This window comes from Cladophialophora immunda (genome assembly GCF_000835495.1).
Source record: "Cladophialophora immunda strain CBS 83496 unplaced genomic scaffold supercont1.2, whole genome shotgun sequence".
Taxonomy (NCBI): domain Eukaryota; kingdom Fungi; phylum Ascomycota; class Eurotiomycetes; order Chaetothyriales; family Herpotrichiellaceae; genus Cladophialophora; species Cladophialophora immunda.
The window spans coordinates 3061799-3074302 of NW_015622542.1; the positions used below are offsets into that span (position 1 = coordinate 3061799).

At 53.6% G+C, this 12504-nt stretch overlaps 4 protein-coding genes across 6 annotated transcripts; 3 read left to right on the top strand and 1 right to left on the bottom strand.

Annotated features, from left to right (window-relative positions):
• Positions 1-13: 13 nt before the first annotated feature.
• PV07_03367 (uncharacterized protein) lies at positions 14-1946 on the top strand. Its single transcript, XM_016390085.1, has one exon. It carries the CDS (start codon positions 436-438, stop codon positions 1654-1656), a length of 1221 nt encoding a protein of 406 aa, XP_016251987.1. The 5' UTR covers positions 14-435; the 3' UTR covers positions 1657-1946.
• A 1124-nt stretch (positions 1947-3070) lies between these two features.
• On the top strand, positions 3071-6747 carry PV07_03368 (uncharacterized protein). The gene is made up of 9 exons (XM_016390086.1): positions 3071-3091; positions 3181-4059; positions 4113-4153; positions 4217-4567; positions 4626-4852; positions 4908-4960; positions 5013-5134; positions 5191-6402; positions 6496-6747. The coding sequence occupies exons 2-9, from the start codon at positions 3643-3645 to the stop codon at positions 6500-6502; spliced, it is 2430 nt and encodes an 809-aa protein (XP_016251988.1). The 5' UTR covers positions 3071-3091; positions 3181-3642; the 3' UTR covers positions 6503-6747.
• Positions 6748-6881: 134 nt separating this feature from the next.
• On the bottom strand, positions 6882-10047 carry PV07_03369. Of its 3 annotated transcripts, XM_016390087.1 has the most exons (11): positions 9555-10047; positions 9444-9499; positions 9197-9387; positions 8912-9129; positions 8670-8843; positions 8508-8614; positions 8330-8449; positions 8126-8262; positions 7860-8039; positions 7652-7780; positions 6882-7485 (listed from the first exon to the last, which is right to left on the bottom strand). In XM_016390087.1, exons 1-11 carry the CDS (start codon positions 9792-9794, stop codon positions 7271-7273), a joined length of 1767 nt encoding a protein of 588 aa, XP_016251989.1. In that variant the 5' UTR covers positions 9795-10047; the 3' UTR covers positions 6882-7270. The 3 variants fall into 3 exon arrangements, with proteins under 3 accessions (XP_016251989.1, XP_016251990.1, XP_016251991.1); XM_016390088.1 differs by having other exon boundaries at positions 8912-9387; XM_016390089.1 differs by having other exon boundaries at positions 8670-9387.
• Positions 10048-10579: 532 nt separating this feature from the next.
• Positions 10580-12116, top strand: PV07_03370 (uncharacterized protein). Its single transcript, XM_016390090.1, has one exon. The coding sequence runs from the start codon at positions 10834-10836 to the stop codon at positions 12043-12045; it is 1212 nt and encodes a 403-aa protein (XP_016251992.1). The 5' UTR covers positions 10580-10833; the 3' UTR covers positions 12046-12116.
• The last annotated feature ends 388 nt before the right edge of the window (positions 12117-12504 follow it).

Below are 12504 nucleotides of genomic sequence, written 5' to 3' on the forward strand. Positions count from 1 at the left end.
AGGTCCGAGGAAACAGGTTTTTCTGCAGGCCACCGCCGAGTTTTGCGTCGAATATAGGGAAGGTTGACGCGATCAAAAGGTACATCCCGTTAGCTGTGATGTTGTCGGCCATGTCGGTTGGGTACAGGCGGGAAGTGGGCAATAAACTGCCTTTTCCTGTTCGTTTTGCTTGATGCATCCGTCTACCAGCTTTTTTCCCGCAAGCTATGGCTTGGAGAATACTTGTGTCTAGTCTTCTATGGTAAGGCTTCATCCTCTCGCCCTTGACCTCAACGGTCTGCGTGCTCGCTTTTCAGCACTCCTCTGTGTTTGTATTAGTCAATTGAATGCGCGATGGAGCGGTCAGGTACCCAGCTGGAGCCCGAAGCAAGTCGATATCCGAGGGTGATGGAGTGAGCTGTTCGAGCACATATACTCTGTCTGCTGCCCTCGTGGATGTTCCTTTCTCTTCAGCTTTGCATCGTCTCTCGTTCTATCCCAACTACTCGCACACGTCGTCCGCAAACTTTCTCTCCATCTCTCCCCATGGCGACCAGGGGACTTGTCCTTGCAGCTCTGGCTGCCGCCGTCCTTGCCCAAACTCCGACAGATCTAGTTACAGTCCTCAATTCTACGAAAGGGGCTTCCACCATCAGCGAAGTGGTGTCAGAAGTCCCCGGCTTTCTGGATGCTATTTCTGGGAAGACAAACCTCACCTTCCTTGCCCCAAACGATACTGCCATTGCAGAGTTTTTGAACACTCCGGCTGGACAGGCACTGGAGGATGCTGGTGACGACTACCTCCTGAATCTGCTCCTGTACCATGTCATTGATGGAGGATACAACAATATTACGGATTACTACATCTCTCCGACCCTATTGACTTCAAGCAATTATACAAATGTGACTGGCGGACAAGACATTGGTATCTACTACGACGATGACGAAAATGTTGTTGGCTTCTATGGCGGGTTGGACTACAACCCCGAGGGACCTGCCACGCCAATTCCTTTCTCTCAAGGATGGATCTATCTCATCAATGGCGTACTGAAGATTCCTCCAAGTGTCTCCGAAACCGTGACCTCAGGCGACTTCAACGGCAGCTCCTTCGTGACAGCCCTGAATCAAACTGGCTTAACCGAACAAATTGATCTGCTCCACGATGCGACGTACATCATACCTGTCAATGACGGTTTCCAAGCTGTGGAGCAAGCTCTCTCTGAGCTGAGCACCGAACAGTTGGCTGAAGTGCTCAAATACCATGTGGTGACCGGCAAAGTCTGGCACTTTGACGACTTCCAGAACGGAACGCAGTTGACCACGTTGCAAGGCCAGTCTCTGACAGTCTCTATTACCCCTGCAGGAGACTACTTTATCAACAACGCCGGAATCAACTATGTCGACCTCGCAGTTTCTGAAGGTGTGGTCATTTTCGTGGATAATGTGCTGAATCCTAATGCCTCTTGGACCCCACCAGTCAATGGTACTGAGGACGGTGTGCCCGCCTGGCCGGTCTCTAATGCCGCCAACAATGGAAGCTATGGCTCAGCTACGGCAACAGCTACCAGCACGCTTGCCACTGCTACCTTCACTGGTCTGGCTGCTGCACCGTTGAAGACTGGTGCTGTCGGTGCGGCTGCCTTATTCGGTGGGGCTGCGTTGGCGCTTGTGCTGTAGGAGATTGGGAGGAATAAGGCCTCGTAATAGCCGGAAGTAATAGGAAAAAGCTGCTGTGAGTAGCGAGAGGAAGGGAGGGAGGAAGTCGAGAAAGTCGAGGGAGAAGGAGGCACATGGCACATACTGAGGGCGATCTGGAAAGTCTTCGTGGCTGGTGCTTCTCACTCCACCGTAGTCTCTATACCTATGCAGATACTGCCGAGCATTGACCCATAGTCTGCCAATTTCCAGCTTGTTACAGCTCGCCTCAATTTCCAATGGGCAACTCACACCTCAACTTTCCATGCCCCATATCGGACCTATACCGAGAAGTCACGCAACTCTAGTACCTTCGTCCTCGGCACTGGGAGTGAAAGCTTCTCACCTCTTGTTCAATGGTAGGCGACAATGACCAATACTAGCCCGAGAACGACAAAGATATCGACCTCTCAGGTCCGTGAATCGTTCGATCATCCAGGTTACCCTGTGAGGCAATTGATGGACGTTACGGCCAAGAGACGCCAAAGCTTTAGCCTCGTTGACATACCCTGCGGCATGGCTACGCCTTTACACAAATCAGCTCATCCTGCACGACGCTTTCTGCCCTCATCGGACACAACCGGAACGGGCGAGCCATCCTCCTTTCCACTTCAGCCTCAGTTTCGTTGATCTACACAGACATGCATGCTCTGATAGCAGCACCGCCTTAGCATGCCGAATATCCTCAACCTCATTTGTACAACCCAGAAACTGTCAACTGCAGGAAGTCGCCTAGGTGACAAGAGACTTGTACCGTCTGCCCTTGGCCTTCCGACGCGTGATGGGATTTGCCATGTGCGGAGGGACCGGCTGTCACACTGCCACTACATGATGGTACCCACCGTGCAGGGGACACTGACTTGTGACTTGGTTCTAAGAAGATAGATCGCTTCCCCAACTCCCACGAGTCACGAACAGCTTTTCATTCCCGCCATGTGGCGACTGCAGGATATCATGAGAGGAGGATCCATAGAGTTTCGATGCGCAACTAGGCTCTGCCAGAGCTCCAGTTACGCTTGTGGGACCCCAGCTTGGAATTCGGGTGGTATGGCGACGATCAACTGACGAGGGTGGTGGCAGGGTCGGCCCAGCCATTGCACTGCGCAGACAATCGAATCCTATCTTTCGACCAGAATGAGGCTTGACACGCCCTTGGCAGCTCGTCTTATCCAAGCGGCAATGATCTCCGTCCTTGATTGCATTTTGTCTACAAGAAGGAAGGGGAATACTTGTGGTATGGTCTTATACACAATGGTACGTCGCCCTTCGTTATGTAGCCCAGCGTGCGCGAACGCATTGAATAAGCCCTAAAGAAGCAGATCTGGCCGATATCGGTCACATTGCAACTGCTGCTCTGTACCTAGGTAGCATTGGGCCCTCGTGCATTGTCGCAATCCAGACTCTGGATGAGAGGCAGGTCTGCATCCCACTTGACCCTGGACCGGAAAGGCTTGGGCTCTAAGGTCCTGAGACTTTCCTTGAAAACTTTGACTGACATAGGGCAAGGCAGTAAGAGGAGACAGTGACCAAGTGGCTCGGTGGGATGGAAGAGAGTCGACTTGTCTCGCTCGACGACGGCGAAGTCGCTAAACCCAATGCGAATTTTTATCTGATAAGATTATCAGAAATTTTCGCTGATAATCGTCCAACCTTTTTCGGACAGGCGAGAAGCGACTCCACCACAGCCACTCACGATTGGCCTCGCCGGTATGCTTTGGTATATTCAGTTCTCTGACTGTTGTCGGATTCGAGGTCTAGAGTGACCTAGGAACTTTGCTGTGTCCACTCGATGTGTCGGTTTGCACTCTTGTCAGGTGCTCCCAGTGCACTTCTCCATCCACTCAACTCGCTGCAAAGGTAGGAGTCCTGGATTGGACTATAAATCCACATACTTGCCAGGATGGTCGCTTTACTGCTCTGGATGTCCCCTTCAACGCTCTCGCACGGGTTTTCTGGCCTGCCTTCGACATGAAGACGCTAAGCTTGCTGCTTTTTCTGTGCGGCCTCTCTCGCGCCGTTGACAAGGAGACCGGCTGCCTGGATGGCGTCCAAACGGCCGTTTCATACCTCACTTTCAATGAGACTGATCCTGATTACTATGTTAACTCATGTACCAACAAGCTTGTCGTGTATTCGATGTGGGCTGCTGCAAAGCTTTATTGCACCCCTCGGGAAATTGCAGCTGGCGAAAAGGAGTTTTCAGGATACTGTGAGGAATATGGCAATGTCGAACTCATCCCATATGCCAAAGTGCTCCCAATTCTCACCGACGAATACATCAAATCTCTTCCAGTGGCCCAGTTTAGCGACATTGAAGACTTCACTGTCTTTAATACGTCTGTCCTGATTTCGAAGTCCTTGTTCAAGGCTGGTAGAGACACTTATGTACGTACTTGTCGTCCTATTCATACGCACTGCTTGGTACTGACGAGGAGAAGGTGATTTTCGACCTTGAATACGTCCTCCATCAAAGATACGGGTGCGTTCCTCCCCCTGCAAATATTGAAGAGTGTCCAGGATTTGTGTTGAACTATTGTTCTAGGTGGGCTATGTATGGGTTCTGGGGTGGCCTACTGTTAATCGGCATCCTCAACCGTCTCACCACACATTTCTCCCAATCTCGTCGCCTAAAAGCCCTGGACGACGTCGAAGGAAGGAAGACATCCTCTACTCAGAAAGGGCCTCGAACGGGAGTCGTTGCCGCTGTCAATTCGGTTCATCACTGGCTGAGGTCAAATGTCATCGTTCCTGCTGCGTTCGGCTCCCATCACAACCGCCCCTTATTCTGGTCTACCATACCGACACGAATGGAGACGATAATCGTCATCTCCTTCTGGCTTATGACATTCATCTTGTGCTGTGTCGGCTACCATATCTTCTGGCCCAACCTTTAGTATGTTCTCGATACCATCCTCTCCTTCCCCACAAGAACCATTGCTGACTGAATTCAGCTATACCGAGCCTCAACAGGCCTGGCGTTACATTTCCGATCGCACTGGCATCCTTTGCTATGCGATGCTGCCCTGGCTATGGATGTTCTCTGGACGAAACAACGTCTTCTTGTGGCTCACTGGCTGGAGTTTTGCAACTTTCAACATCTTCCACAGGCACATTGCTCGATGCGCTACGGTGCTAGCGATTGTCCATTCAGTAGGATGGTCGGTCTTGGAGGGTGGCTGTATGATCTATGGATATTGCTTTCGTCTTTTGAGGCATGCTGACTCTCTTTCTAGTTGGCTACTTCAGCGAGTCGTGGACGGAGCAGTACTGGTACATGGGAGGAATGGTAAGCTCTCCCACCAGTCACATGTGTACGGTTTCGCTAATATTGGTCTCAGGCAACAATCGCAATGAGCTTAATCGTCCTCTTCTCTTTCATGTGGTTCCGCGTCAGATCATATGAGGTCTTCCTTCTTATCCACATCGCCCTCTCTGTGGTGACCATTGTTGGCTTGTTTTAGTACGTGCTCGACCTTTCGCTCCTTACCCTCTAACTAGCTAACCTCCACAAACCAGCCACACTGCCATATTCGATGGAGAGTACAACGGCTATCTATGGCCGCTGGTGGCAATCTGGAGCTTTGATCGAGCGGCTCGTCTGGCTCGGTGGGCGTACTGCAACCTACACATCAGGTGGTCCGAGGCTGTTGTTCGTTCCACGGCCTCCGCTACCTACGACAAGGACGGCGACTTTATCAGACTTGAGATAGTGCCCGGGTCTCGGATGCTCAAACCAGGACCTGGCCAGCACTATTTCTTGTATCAGCCCATGACATGGAAGGGTTGGGAGAACCACCCGTTCACTCTCGGAGCTTACGAGACCGTCACGGAGTCTGATCCGGCCAGTGTCGCGATGGTCAATGCTGGTGCCGAGGACAGTACCGACATCGAGGCACTTGCGGGTAAGGATATCGGGGTGGTCGCCGCCGGCTCATCCTCCCCTACTTCCTCGGATGTGACGCCCGATCCATCGCAGCACAAGCTTACCCTCGTCCAAGACAAGGTCGGCCGGCAGAAGCTCACCTTCCTGATCCGGCCCTTTGGCAGCTGGACCAAACGTCTTCGAAACCAATGTCTCAAGTCTCCCACCGGGGTCGTCACGCCGCATCTATTTATTGAAGGCCCATACGGTGAGCACAGCCCTTTGCACACGTATGAAAATGTCGTCTTCGTCGTCGGTGGGACCGGGATCTCGGGGGCGATGCCTTACCTGCAAGACCACGTACGAAGGACAAGTACCGAAGCACAGGCATCACGCACCGGCGGGAAAGTGGCTACCCGCACGCGGGACATCACGCTGGTCTGGGCGACCAAGCAGCCCGCCATGCTCCGCAGCGTGGTAGCGCACGAACTGAAGCCGATGCTTGGGCGCGAGGACATCCACATTCATCTGCATGCCACTTCTTGCCGAGAACCACGGAGCAGCAGCAGCGGGCCCGATTCCACCGACGAGGACCACGCCGTCGTTGCCGGCGATAAGGAGGTCGATCTCAAGAGCGACCCGACCACCAGCATCGGCGACGGGCTTGCCATCTCGTACGGCCGGCCCGACATTTCCGCAGCGATCCTGAAGGTCGTCAACGACGTGGACAGCGCCGCTGCCGCCGGCGGTAGGATCGCCATCTTGACCTGCGGCCCGGGCGGCATGGCGGACGAGGCGAGGGCGGCGGTGCACCGGGCGCTGAAGCAGGGCAAGCGCGGAGTCGAGTACTTTGAAGAGGCTTTCGGGTAAGTTTTTTCCACCTTCGCCGCCATCCCTACATCTCATCGCATTCGATGAATGTCTGTACACGTCGATCCCCTTACTGACGGTCCCTATAGATGGTGATGTGGCGAGCGTCGCGTGTTCGTCGGTCGATGCTCGCGTGGCAGTGAGAGGGGGAAGGACTACGGAGTACACACATAGGATATATATAGATATCCATGAAACCACTTGAAAACACTTGAAAGAGTTGTTCAGCTGGGAATGGAATATAACCTCGCAACATAACGAAGTGGTGATGATATTATCCGTCCTGTCATAATCCATATCAAGTCCTCTGCTGCAGTGCAGTCTGTCCAGAAGCCAGCCAACAAGCGCCACAACATTGTAACTGTTCTTGAACGAAACCTCTCCATTGGAGAGTGTCTAGTATCTACACTTTTATCACGCGCATAAAAACGAGACCTGCGGAGCTGCGCTTTTCATGGTACGGGACCACCATTCCCTTTGATCGATTGCACTAGAACTTGATTTGATTTGCTTTGATTTTGATTAGATTGAGCTGGTTGGGATCAGATCAAGATCCTCTTTCCACCTGCATGTCACATAAGACAAGTCACCATGAGTTGGAGCGACGAAGCAACCCCCCCAACTGGGGGCCTCATTGCCCTGAGAAGGATTTTTCTTCACTTCTCTATTCTCTATAGACCCCAGTCCCATGTATATCGCTCTTCCCAGGCTGTGCTTCTGGTTTATTCGATATCGGCATCTCTGCATTAAGCGTGTGCAGCAACACCCCCCCCCCTTCCCGACTTTCCATCCCAATCGCGTGAATGAAGCCCGAAATCAAGCCAGATAAAAGGCACCGGGCGGTCGGGTATATACCATCCTGTCTCAGTGCGCGAACCGGAAATCCAACCGCTTGTTCCCCCGCTCCTGCGTTTTCGCCAGGTACTGAAGCTGCTGCGGCTCCGTCAGGGCGTCCCACTGTCGATCTCGGCGTCGGTTGCGGAGCACGTAGTACGCCTTGGTCGAGAGGTACAGGGCGACGTTGAGCAGGGCGACGCTGAGGAGCGCGCGGTTGCCGCGCTTGTATGCCGGGGCGTCGTCTGAAGAATCCACATGAAACAGAGGGCGATGTTAGTTCGGACTCAACTTGGTCAATTTCGATATCGCAGGGGGACCGGCTTATATTGGGGTTGTGTTTTGTGTTTTGGTAGCAACTATCTGCGAGACCAAGGCGAAAGATGCCCAAAAAGAAGAGACAAAACTGACCTTCTCGGTAGACGTTGGAGGATATGACCCCCCCGGCCTGCACGAACATGTTGTACATGGCCGCCGACACGGTGCGCGAGTGCACCGCGTTGGAGTTACGCGAGTTCCAGCCGACTTGGATCGGGTGGGCTGGGACATATTTGCGATCCGTTAGCTTTCCGTTCTTACACTCATGGTACTACTGAATGGGGAATTCGTGATTCCGTACCGTTGGGATAGCTCAGCAGGAGCGTGGTGACGGCCCACATGGCCCATTTGTTCATCTTGGACGTGTCGACGCTGTTGAAGAAGATCAGGAATGGCAGGGCCCAGATCTGGCCCGTCACGGCCGTCAACGTCAGCTCCTGCAGGATCTCGGCCACGTAGGTCACGAGCATCATGTTGATCACTGGTAGTCGGAAATGGTTAGCTGGGCCCCAATCTCCTGAGGGGGGTTCTCTGGTTTCTCGCGCAGCGGCGGGATGGGACACGTACTGTGGAAGACGGTGTAGGGAATCGCCAGCAGATTGGTCTGGAATGTGTCGAAGCCGAGGCCGCGCAGTGATAGAGTGAGGTATTGCTGCGGAGGCGTCATGGGGATCTGGAACGTGAGACCCAATATATACAGTGGCCTAAGCAGGACAAGGCGGTTAGCGTGGGCAGGTTCGGACACCGCTGGTCATGGCCACACGGACTCACCAGAGGTCGAAATCTTTCAAGCTCTGCCACAGCAGACTGGGGGTGATCGCCTGCCGATTGTGCATCCCGCCCTTGCTGGGGTCGTCTCGAATCGCTCTGTTGACCATGATGATCTCCTCCCTGGATCGAATCAAGCAAGGTGAGCCAATACCATCTGACAGCTGGGACGTCTCTCTACCTTTCTGTAAACCACCCTTTCCTGCCCCGAAGCCAGCTTGCAGTCTGCGTCGGAGATGCAGGCATCAGGCCAAACGCTAACAGGCCGATAAACATGGTCAAGAGTCCCTAGCATATCTTGCCTCAGCACCTAGAAACCTGGTAACAGAAGGACGCAGCGTACCTCAATCAGGAACAGCCACCGCCATCCAGACTGCCGCTGCACGCCTCTCATGTGGAGAACTCCATAGGCCAGGAAGCCAGAGATGATATCAGCCAGGCTCATGGCGGTCCAGAAGAAGCCCAGACGCAAGGAGAGCTCGTGATGCTTGTAGAAATACGACAAGTAGAGAATGACCTGGGTTGATGGGTGAGAAGTGCCTGGCAGATTTGTTTGGCTTTGGGGAGTTTTTCTCGAGCACTCACATCGGGAATGAAGCCGCCCTGCAAGACCCCCAAAAGACAGCGACATGCCAGGAATGACGTCCGACCTTTGAGCCAGAATTGGGTCACGGCAACCATGGACCACAGCACCATCTGCATGGGGATCCAGCGGTCGGGACCAACCCATTTGGACACCAACTGAGACGGGACCTCGGCGCAGAGGAAAGAAAGCTTGAAGATGGTGTTACCAAGATTGTAGTCTGTGAGCAATCGGTCAGTTTGTTCGGTGCCCCGATGCTGGGAGTTTCGGGTCAATGGAATGTTCACCATTGGTGGTCAAATGGAGATCCTGGAGGAAGTCGTCGGTCAACGCTTGCGTGATATTTGCGCGGTCAAGTTCAAGGGCCATGAACATAATACAGGCAAAGACCATGATCCGCGCGTCGATCTTCCGGATCAGCCTGTGCTCTTCGCCCCAGGTCCACCGAGCGGACGGATCGAAACGATGGAGGTTCTCCCTTGACAAAGCTGTCAGCCGCCATCCCAGCGCGAGAGTGGATGCAAGTGAACTTGCCAATCTGGTCGGGGCAGATACTCCTTCGCGGTGTCTGGATTATCAAACACGCTTGGCTGGAAAAGAAATCAGCCGACGGTATAGCTGTCCACGGCGGCGGCCGACACATACCTGAGTCGCAATAGCGTGAGGATCATACGCTCCACCTCTCTGGAACCAAAACCTCTTCTCATGATGGGGCAGACCCAGGGGTGGGCCATCACCCGGTGAGGCATTCGCAGAATCGGCCTTCTTCTCCGGCGGCTTGAGGAGGGCTTCAGCCTGCTCGTCCAGCGAGATTGAGGAGCCGTTTGAGGCCAGCTCATCGTCCAGGTGTCGATGCCTGCTGCTGCCGACGAACACAGTGGACATGGCTGGGTCCGTCAGGCTTCTCCTTCAAACACCCTATCAATCACGTGCACCCTCGATGGCAGTCTCCGTTTCTCGCGCTGGGAGAGGTATCTCCCGTTCGGCCTTTGTCCTTCGAAATAGACGCTCTGGTCATATCATGGTCCCCAGGGGGATTGAATCTTATTGAAAGCTGCATCATGAAGGGAAAGAGGGAACGTTGTGTGGTAGTGGAACGGGCGTTCTCTATGGGCAAATCTGGTCTGGCCATCACGCAAGAGGGCTGAGAGATGGCAAAATTCCCTGTGCAACAGTTCGTGCGCGAAGGCTAGGCTTCTGATTGAGCCTGCAAATTCGCTTATCTCTTTTGACACTCACCGTTCGTGCCGGGGATCTACATCTGGCTGGGTTTACAGATTGCGACTGCGAATGACAAGTGTCCATCAGCAGGGGGTCTTGACGATGTTATGATGAAGACTCGGATGGGTAGTGACCATGCAGACAGCACTAAAGCGAGACATGTACAGTATGTGGACAAATTAGCCCCTAGCCCCCGAGAGTCTGGGCGCGAATGGACACGGAACGCTGGGTCTTAGGCGCCATTGAGCTCACTCGGCTCGAGTGTTAGGGAGTCGGATACCTATAACCTCTTACCCCCAAACAACTAGCTAGGCGGCCGCTTCTCGGTGACCATCTAGAACCAGGTCGCTATGTGGAGATTCCACTTGCCATCTATCCCGCGTCATCACGCAGCATCGACAAGGACGACCTTATCCAGCACCGCCTTCATTTCTAGTCTTGTTCCCTCCATTGAATAGAAAACGAAAAGTTGATTGGCGAACGTGCCTTGCTTAAATATATCAAGACCTCTAGAAGGCCAGAAGCTCATAAAGCTCGCCTGTGATAGAAGCCGTTCGTTATGTCACAGGGCGTACTTGCAAACGCCCCAACCAACTACAATCGCGTTAAACTCACCCAGATCTTCAAGCCCTGAAATCAGTGTGTTCCAAACACCTCAATATCGCGGCCCAGGTGTATCTGTATCTCGAAGACTTGGTTGAAAATGAATCGCAACAGACCAAAAAGGCTCCAGGCACTTCATGGAATAGGGGTTGACAAGATGGGCAATATTGCGGACAAGGTCAAGACCAAAACGTCACAGGGTGGTCCTCTCGCCGACAAGCTGCTACGCCTGGAGAATTTGGACGTCGACATCCCTCCCGACAGCATTGTGCAGACCCTGACCTCGGATGCTGCCACAAACGATGACGACAACAGCTACCTCCCCTTCCTCGGTCAGATCGACCTCAGGAATGCTGTTGCTGAGCATGTAAGCTCCATGACCACGGGTGCGATCCGGTACAATGGCGAGGCAAACTGCATCATTACGGCTGGGGGCTTGAGCGGCATCCTCAACACCCTGCTGGCCACGGTGGAAGAAGGGGATGGTGTCCTCATGACCGAACCCGTGTACGCGGGGCTGCTCAATCGTGTCCGGCTTGCCGGTGGCATCCCCCATTTGGTGCCTTTGCAATTTAACCCGGGAGAACCATGGTGCCTGGACAGGGAGAAACTGCGCGAAGTCGTGGAATCGCCCGACAACAGGATAACGGCGATGCTCCTGATGTCCCCTAGCATGCCAACCGGGGCTTACCTGGACCGCGAAGATTGGACGCTCATCGCAGCGCTCTGTGTCAAGCATGATCTGCTGTTGGTATATGACGCAGCCATGGAGCGTCTGCTGTTCGACGACCTGCCGGTCATTCACCCAGCATCCTTCCCTGGCATGGCGAATCGGACCATCACCGTGGGCTCGGCTTCGAAAGAGTTGCGCATGATCGGATGGCGCGTAGGCTGGATCGTTGGTCCTGAGCACATTATGCAGGACATCGGCTTAGTATCGATGGCCAACGTGGTTGTCCCTGTGGGTATTGCGCAGAGAGCGGCAAAGGAGGCGCTTCAGATGTCCAAGACAACCATTGTCGACTATGTCCGTGAACTACAGCTTCGGAGGGATCTGTGCCTGAAAGAGCTCAGTGGTCTGCCCGTTGGCAAGCCGAGTGGTGGATGGTCACTGTTACTGCGCGTCGACACGTTGGGTTGGAGAGCCGATGCCGCTGCAGGAGCACTTCTGGAACAAGGAGCCTGCGTGACCCCAATGGTCGGTTGGGGTTCCAACGAAGAGGCGCAATATATACGGATTGTTTTCTCGAATGAGCCGCAAGATCGATTAGCTGGTCTAGGAAGGATAGTCAGGCAGGCGTTGCTGAAGTGAAGAAGCAGCTCTATAATTCAAGGACAGGGTCTACTTCCCGGACAAGATTGGGATTTGATCTGGTGTTGGTCTTTTTTCGCTCAGAACTTTTCATCTTCCTGAAACGCAGCCATTGTTGGCCCATCTCTGTTTACAACAGTTGAAAAAACACGGGAGATATCGGATGGTGTCTTGCACGCGCCGGTGCGATCCGATGTAACAGCACTCCAGGCTTCGGTCTTAAGTAACGAGCGATATTGTTGATTCTTATGGGCGAGTAAACGGACTTTTGACGGCCATAAGCGCAGCTTCAGGGAGGGAGACTGGACGAACACCGCAGAGCTGGAGGGGGGAGAGGGAGAGCGTACCCAGGAGGCTAGGAGTTATTGGATAAGCAGCTCAACACCTTTGCATCGTCAGAGGCGTGGGTGGGCGCCCGGTGTCTTATCCGAGTACTTAGCTTGGTACGCTCGATAGCCG